Source organism: Melitaea cinxia, chromosome Z (assembly GCF_905220565.1).
Source record: "Melitaea cinxia chromosome Z, ilMelCinx1.1, whole genome shotgun sequence".
Classification (NCBI taxonomy): Eukaryota; Metazoa; Arthropoda; class Insecta; order Lepidoptera; family Nymphalidae; genus Melitaea; species Melitaea cinxia.
Window position 1 is genome coordinate 21,223,534 of NC_059424.1, and position 9,021 is coordinate 21,232,554.

Genomic DNA, 9,021 nt, shown 5'->3' on the forward strand with positions numbered 1-9,021 from the left:
TAAAACTAAACTTGTGATGCAGATGACAACCACAGCCCGTTTTAGTTATCAGTCGAAAATAAAATTGTTCTATAACGAGAGACGTTTAGTAAATCTAGCCGCTATACACTAAACCGCTAACTAATCACTAATAAAGATTCTAAAAAGAATTTTTGGTGGTTATATCTCGTAACTTACAATCTATATGAGATTTATTAAAGTTAATGATCGTAGGAGCGATATATTACAATATAGTGCTCGGTACGACGCTAGCAAGCGGCCGGGGTGAGTCGGGAAGCGCACAGCACTCGATATCAGAGTCGCCACAACTATTTACAGCTAATAAAAACACATGCGGCTGGACGTGACAAAACGGTTCGAGGTATAATCGAAAGCATTTCAAAACATACGTCAAAATTGAGTGATAATGTTAAATATTTTATTACATTGAATATTATTTACTTAATTATATAGAAACATTGGATTTTCGTGTTTGAAAAAGTATACCGAATCGTAATGAACTGGCAACACTGGCCGATACACAAATATAATACTATAATGTCTTATCTGTGGCCGCGCGTCGTGTCCTCGCCCTGATATGTGCACTGGGTGCCGTGATCGAAAGGATTATGAAACGATTCTAATTCACGAACAACTTAATAACTACACTCCGTTCACCTTAAAGATGCGAATCGATTTAACAATAATCGATCGACTCAAGTCACCGAACATCGGTACATGGCACTGTTTAAATATACAACACATGATTTTCAATGACAAATATTTGCAATCGTTTTATTTTAATCTGTAGCTAGTCTGAATTTCTAACACTAATCGATAAATCGAATATTACTAATATTATTAATAATATTTTAAATATTTTTACTAATATTACTATTATTATTTTTAATCGAAAAATTACTCAATTGAGTTGAAAATCGAATCGAGTCGCATGACCTCGAGACTAATCGCGAGTGAAGGTGTCGTCGGGCTTCGCGAAGGTGCACACCTAGACATAGTCTTATTTTTAATCTGTCGCTAATATTTAAATTTTGAATAATCGTGCGATTTAAAAATCGAATCGAGTCGCTCCACCGACCTCGGCGACTCACGGATGAAGGTGTCGGCGGGTTTCGCCTAGGTGCACACGTAGATGTAGTCCAATTTGTAATCATAGCTACTTTGAATTTCGAACACTATCCGAACAATCGAGCGATTTGAATTTCGAATCGATTCGCATCACTGACCGGCTACTCGCAGGTGAAGGTGTCGGCGGGCTTTGCGGATGTGCACACGTAGACGTAGTCGCAGTCGGAGGGCGGCCGCGGGCGGGGACGGACGCGCGCCGGCCCGTGCTAGGCGGCGGCCACCTGCCATACTATCAGGTGACTACGGCCGGAGCGCTCAACTAGCGAGCTGTGCCCACTCGACGACCCGTCCTCAGCCGCCACTACGCTCTCCTCCATCTCCGAGTCGGCTGTGAATAATACACTTCTTAACATATGGTGTATATTTATCACATATGTATATAATGTACATTTATCAGTGTATTCTTGTGAACTTACATTATTTCTAGTTTCACCACAAAAAAAAAAAACGAGGTGAAACTGGTACAGCGAAATTCAATTTGTCGACACTAAATTCATAGATCATAAACTTGGTTCACAATAATACAGTGACAAATAATACAGTGACATACATTGTAACAAAAATTATGTGGTCTCATGGGACACCAGGTAGAAACGAAGTTCCTTCGGATAGTATAGAAGCAACACAATTTGAAAAAAAAAATGATGAATTTTATATATATATTCTAGTTCTTATTTTTAAAATTTTGTTGATTGGTATTTAATTAAGTACATAAAAGTATTTAGGAAATTGAGTATTTTAGAAAATAACAAATACCGTAAAATAAAATAAATCAAACAAAATAATAATAATAATAATTCAAACTATTAAGTGAAATAAAAAAACGTCTATTTATTTTTGTCGAAAGTATAAAATTACATAATTTAAAAAAAGTTTACTAGCAATATTTTAGTTTTACAAACGTCATATTATACAGTCGTGTGACTGATATTACGTCACTTCCGTTATATATTTTTCTTACGGTTTTAGTATCACATTTTTTTTCAGTTCGCTCGCCCAAAGCCAAATGTCAAGCCTGCCGTAAGGAACTTCGTTCCAAAAATATTATTGATAAACAATTTAAAAACATATGATGTAATATAGAAATAAAACCCTTTCGTGAAGACAGTATAGATGCTGTTATAATAATAATAATTGTTATGAAATAAAACACATTTTGTTTACAGGTTTTGAAGTAGATAGGACCATTAGCAATATACACGTTAGCTGTGAGAAATCCTACTCAAATTCGATACAATATAATACGTGAAATGAAACACAAATATTATAACTTGCCACTGTGAACTTACACTTCGAATATTATTTGAAATATGAATAATACTTCTAATGCTTTAATAACCCAACAGTGTGTATTAAGTTTTATTTTAATATACAACTAGTTCGCCTGGGTGACCACATTTGAAAAATATGTATAAAAAAAAAAGTTTACGGCCAAGCACAGTCAGTAAAGCATTTGTATCCTTACATCACTTGTAATACCTTCAAAGCCGAAGTGTTCACACGTGATCATAATCACTGAACATCAGAAAGAACACTTGGCAGTATTTGCTGTATACTTTTTCTAAAAAATTAATAGGTATTATTTGTATTGGTCTTATATCCATTTCTGTCAAATGTTTATGTGATACAAATAGTTTATCGTGGTCTGACAGTTTTCATCCTACGGAGAGCAATGAAGTGTAAAAGGTTCAATAATAGTAGGTCACATGCGATGTTATTTGATTGACAGTAGGTACTCCTTTGATAAGTACCTCTTTCATACATTAGCGGCGTAGCCATAATATTTGCGCTATAAATGATTTGAGACAATGATATCATGATATTTCATTATCATCGGCACACCGGGAGATGTTAAAAGATATATTAAAAGCTGAATTCAACTTATATTAGGCATATATTATCAATCCGTACATAATTTTGAAAAATCAATTAAATATCATTCATAAAATAACAAAGTATTGAATTAAATTTAAACCGATCATCAAATACGATTCTGTATGATCTCTTTTTTTATTTATTTAAATCATATTTTGATTCTGTATAAATCAAAGAGTCACATTGAAACCCGATTTATAAAATTGCTTTCATAACTTTGCATGTAGCATTTGTACAATACATATAAAAATTTAGTATTTCGTTAAGTCTAACACATTTTTGACAATCAGCTTAACATATAACATTGAGGCAATAAGAATGATTATACGAGTATATACGTAAAATTATGACACGGACTGATATGGGAGTTAGAGCTAGTGTACCGATGACGTCATGAGGACAGTAATTTACATGTTACTAGCCCACTTTGACAGAACTTGTACGAGATAAACTTCTTTTTAAGATTTTCATGCATCAGATGTTACGTAACAAATTAAATTTAAGTTATCTATAATTATGTTAGAACCAAAAACTGTTTACAAAAATAGAACAGAACATATATTTTAAATGAATATTTGATATGTAGCATATTGATGTTTTGTTGAGGTTGTTTGAGGAAAATGTAATGAATTCTAATTCATTGGAATTAGAATTCATTACATTTTCCTCTAAATATAAAGTAACATTATAATGTAATCATAAAAAATTAAAAAAAGAATTTTTTTATTATTAATTTTTAATTTTGGAACATCATTTCAAAAGTATCGTTTCAAATCGTTCAAGTTACATCAAAACGAGCAAACGATGCAGTTAGCCCGTAAGTGCGTACGCAGTTAGTGTCGCCCAAGCCCGTAAACACAAAACACGTACCATGTACGACTAAGAATATTGCCTTATATGCTATCGGGTACAATCGGGTACGGTCGGGTACGATCGGGTACGATCGGCTACGATCGGGTACGGTCAGGAGTCAACGATCTGCCATACAATGAGGTGGGAGGCGGTATCTCGTACGTCATCGGCATGCTCCTCTAGTGGCAAAAAATAACCCGATAAACAATATACTAAAATTATGTCTTTCCACTAATATGACGTCATGTTCTGTGAAAGCTTTAATGTCAGTTAGCGCTGAGTTTCTGTTCGTTGGAGCGACATAGTTTTGAACTAATGGAGACATATTTGATTTTATTTCTATTTTTTAATTACAATCTAAGCTTAATGATTGATGCTTATTTTTAGTATCTTGATTTATTATTAAAGAAAACAAGTGTAAGACATAATTTTTTTTTATTTAATTTTTTTTTACTGTTTTACACGAAACGAAAAATAGTTTTTATAATCATCAACTATTCTCTAACATATTATCTTTCAACTTGACTTGGGCTGATATTAAAGCCACTCAAACGAACAGAGTATAAATTCAATTGAACAACATTTTAGTAGAAAAACTATCATTTTCAAAACAAACAATAGGCACTTGTTATAACAGAAATAAGCAAAATAAATGTATTAATTGAAAATAGAGGCTTTTTGATATGAGAGTTTTCTTTGACTGTATAAAAATACGTAATATAGGCGAAAGAACAAGAACCCTCCAAACACTACAAGCAAATGTTATAAAATAACTATCTATGAAAGCATATAAGCATTACGGAGTCTTTGAAGCCAAAGCCTATCCATTAGGGTAACCAAGAATTTTAATATATTTAAGGATAAAAGAGACACTTCTCTTGTTTTATTTTATGTTACATTATTAAAATAAAGACCTTACAGGTAAGACAAGTAATACATTGTTTTGTCTTGTTAATTCTGTACTTATGCTGTTGTAAAGGATAAGGAACAAAATTTTTTAAAATGTCCCTGTAAATCATTTTACCTGGCCACCCCAACGTACCTACCCGTACTGTAACGTGCATATTGCTTGTTTGGAAAATAAGAAAAAATATTTAACAAAACATAAAAGGGGGATTTTAGAAGCATATGAGGAATCGGAGTTACCAATACCCTTATGACGTGTAAACAAAACAATGGTTTTAAGCTTTAGGAGTCACTTCATTGAAATTTGTAATGCGGGGTTATGGTTGTGCTTTGACATGAAAATTAATTTATTAATCATTATTATGAGCTTTTGATGACTTTTTTATTTGAAAAACTTATTATCGTGTAAATAATACTAGAAATATAAGATACCTATTCTGAAATCGATGTAACCCTCCCCCCCAGATATGACAAGCATGGGGGGTGCGGCGGGGCTTGATGGTTCCGATTGGTTGGTCGGAGAGCCATGGGGTTGAGGGGGTGGTGGAGAGTCAGGTGACCCAGGAGCCGCTCCAGGGACAGCTACGAAGAAGGTGACTGCTTCACGGTGACCGTGGAAACTGAGTTGCGCGTGCGCCATAGAACATAGTGGGATATTGCCGCCAGTCAAAGATCCCGATCGCACTAATGTTACGTGACCTGTAAACGTTTTACACATTTCAATACATACATTTTATTTATATAAACTTATATAACTTTAATTTAACGTTGAGAAACAAAATTAACACACGCTTACGTTGTAAAAAATTAGATAATTTTTAAAATTCATAAAACTTTGTATCTATAGGTTCAATTAAACAATTGACAAAATAAGTAAAAGTAACAGTTGAATTTTTCGTCCATTCTTCTAAGTAGAAAATACTTTCTAAGTTAACGGTAGCCTCACACCTACCTAGTTTATTAAAGAAAATTATATTATCTTAAAAGGAAACTTCGCTATAACGATGGAATCTAAAGGTTAGTTTCAATGCTTTATCTGTTTGTGGATTTGCTTACTATACATAAAACTCCCAAACAAATTGTGTCAAAAACCTGTCGCTAGTAACCAAAACCAAAATGGATAGATTATTGAAAAAGCCTATAAATAAAGCACATTACAAAATTTCTAGAATGAAGATTCAAAGGTTCTTCTGAAAATACTTGAACAAAGAAATGTTTTATATACATTTTTAATGAAAGACAATAATAATAAATTATGATAAAAAATCTCACCAGGTATAGGCGTTCGATTCGCTGTACCCGAAGCGGTCACGAGCGAATTTTGTACAATAGACCCAGGGACCGCCCCATCAGACAATGGCACAGATATAACAACCCCATTGCTCGTTCCTATCCAAAGTCTACCGGAACTGATCAATAGGGCTGTGATCCGGACGAGAGAGAAGCCCAGCTTCCCTGTACCCAGCATCTTGCTGACGTACGGTTCGATATCCACGTCCTTTAGATGTTTGTACGTGCGTGCGTGGTAGAGACGTAGAGCGGAATCCATTTTTATTGATACCTGTTAATATTTTAAAGAGTGTTTTATCGTTCCGTTTTGCATCTGTGTGTGATAGTGTCAACTTATAGTTTCGATTCACCTGTCTACTGACACATAAATCCATCAATCGTAGACAGAGTAGCACGTGTTATCAAATTATGTTATACTAATTTAATTTAATTAGGTTTTTTGGGTTGAAAAACTGTTTATCTCGATTTCCGCCAAAAAAAATATATTTTAAATTATAAAATTACAGTGTGTTTGGGACATAGAAAGATAAGTTTTCACCAAATTACGTAAAAAAAAAAATCTTTGTAAAAGTTAAAAATCAAAAACTTTTAGATTAATATATGCGAATAGAAATCTCATAAATAAAGTAGAATTCGATAGTAAAAAGAATAACGAATCAATAACTTTCAACTGACGGATACCGTCATCCGTTAAATAGCGTTATCTACAACTGGTGAAACAGGCCCTTAAATAGTCATCGCTTAGTGACCTGAGGTAGTCACAGAAAAAAAAAAACTAGAGAACAATAATATTATACCATTCTTGGCTTCTCTAGCTAATCGAACATGTTGCCAAAGATCACAAATTGAAGAACTCACCCAAACTCCGTCCCTATGTGCCGCCATCTGTCGAACCTGACTCTCGTGTCGTGGGTGAGCCTCTAATGAACGTAACAAGCGTCGTGAGCGAGGCTCCACCACTAGAACACAGTTCCGGTATCCGCACCATACCACATTACCCACCGCACTTAGACAACGAACTGCACAGACAAATTGTTTTTTGTTACAATATTTTAGTATTATATGTACTATCGCATTAGGTTATAAGCCTGTAACGGTAGTATACTTATGGAAATAAATAAATAATTATGAGTCACAATTTTTTTTTTTATTATGCCTTTAAATATCTTATAACTAAATTTAACGTATAATGAATTGGGGTTCATTCAAGTATTGCGTAAGCACCGTATGGGGGTGGGGAGTTATTGTTTTGCGTATTTTTAATGACATGGGGGCTCGGTGGTGGTCTAAATCAGCAATATTCATTTATTATTTCTGAATAGATTAAACTTTTATACACGAATGTCTACGCAAGCATAGGGATTGACTAAGGTGTTGCTGCCTTTCGCTGACAAGCGGGAGGGGGTTCAAATTTACTAAAATTGTGCTTACTAACAATAAACTAATTAATATTTATTATTATAAATATGTATTGATTAAATAAAAAAGCGCTTATTATAATTTACTAAAAAAAGAGAAATTAAATTTCATTTAGTTGCATTCTACCATTTTATGTAGTACAAAAGCTGGTAGGTCCATAATATTAATCTGTATATAGTCCCCAGTTACCTGAACACTTGGGGTCGCCGAGGGTCATGAGCCAGTACTGCGAGAAGTCCCACTGTCCGTCTGCGGCTCTTTGGAATATCGCTATCGTACCGTCCGCTAACGCTACCACACATCTCGATGAACACCACACGATCGATAGTATTGCATCGTTCAATTTGACCCTGCAAAAATAAATTCTTTATATATTTATATTAACCTAAACACTAATAACTCAATATAACGAAGTAATTTTTAATCGTTGTAGATAAACTTCACTGTGCAAAACAAAAATTACCCATAAGTAATAATTGTGTTTGCAGGCAAACGAAGAAAAATCGACTTCAATCATATCGACAAGTAATACAACGTTAGTAGACGAAAAATTAGTCAAGTAAATACGCATTAGCAAAGATTACTCCAAAAGTTGTAATCAGATCTCGATGAAATTTAATGTGGCCACATGATAAACATCGGTTTTTCGATTAAATTAAAAATCAATAGAAATCGGTACACCCAGTAAAAAGTTATGCGGATTTTCGAGTTTCCCTCGATTTCTCTGGGATCCCGTCATCAGATCCTAGTTTCCTTATCATGGTACCAAACTAGCGAAATCTGCTTTCCAACTTTGAATATAGCCACCCCCTCTCTTCCCGTGGGTGTCGTAAGAGGCGATTAAGGGATAAAACAGTTCCACGACCACCTTGAAACTTAAAAAGCCGACCGATGGTAGGATATCTATCCAACTGCTGGCTTCGAAATACACAGGCCGAAGACGGGCAGCAGCGTCTTCGGTGCGACAAAGCCAGCCCTGCGGTCACCAACCCATCTGCCAAACGTGGTGACTATGGACGACACACATGACTTCCCGCCATTTGTGGCGCGAACTAGTGGAGGCCTATGTTCAGCAGTGGACTGTGATAGGCTGAACTGACTGGCTGTGGTAGAAAGAGAGAGAGTTAAGTTCCGTATATACTGTAGGGGCAAGTAAAGAAGTTTAACTTCAGTCATATGGTCTAAAGCACAAGCGTTTTTTTTTTTAAAGTTAGAGTTGATGGTGGTACAATAGTCTTATTATGATTACATTAACAACGTACCTCGCTAAGCACTTGCTATAATTAGCCACAGCGGAATGTACGAAGAGTAAACCACTCTTAGTACCGAGCCACATGGTAGCCATAACGGTAGACATCTTGCGGTCTCGTGGTTCCTCACTCTGATTTTCTTGGTTTAGGGACTCCGTCTCTTGAGCGAACGCGTCAACCCCTGGTTCGGGAGAGTTCCGAACTTCGGTCACCGCTGAGAAACAAAAAAATATTCGTTCAATATGTATTTTTATAATAATACTATCTGTCCCCGCGTTTTAACTCGCGTTAGTTTTATTAT

At 35.0% G+C, this 9,021-nt stretch overlaps 1 protein-coding gene across 1 annotated transcript in view; it reads right to left on the minus strand.

Annotated features, from left to right (window-relative positions):
• Window positions 1–1,334: 1,334 nt before the first annotated feature.
• The window catches only part of LOC123668670 (JNK-interacting protein 3), a 40,245-nt gene continuing 32,558 nt past the window's right edge, over window positions 1,335–9,021 (minus strand). The window contains exons 19-24 of the mRNA XM_045602380.1: window positions 8,733–8,934; window positions 7,660–7,820; window positions 6,910–7,070; window positions 6,111–6,322; window positions 5,194–5,453; window positions 1,335–1,456 (exon numbers count right to left, since the gene is read on the minus strand). Coding sequence (XP_045458336.1) covers window positions 1,335–1,456; window positions 5,194–5,453; window positions 6,111–6,322; window positions 6,910–7,070; window positions 7,660–7,820; window positions 8,733–8,934 — 1,118 coding nt within the window. The remainder of the gene's footprint in view (window positions 1,457–5,193; window positions 5,454–6,110; window positions 6,323–6,909; window positions 7,071–7,659; window positions 7,821–8,732; window positions 8,935–9,021) is intronic.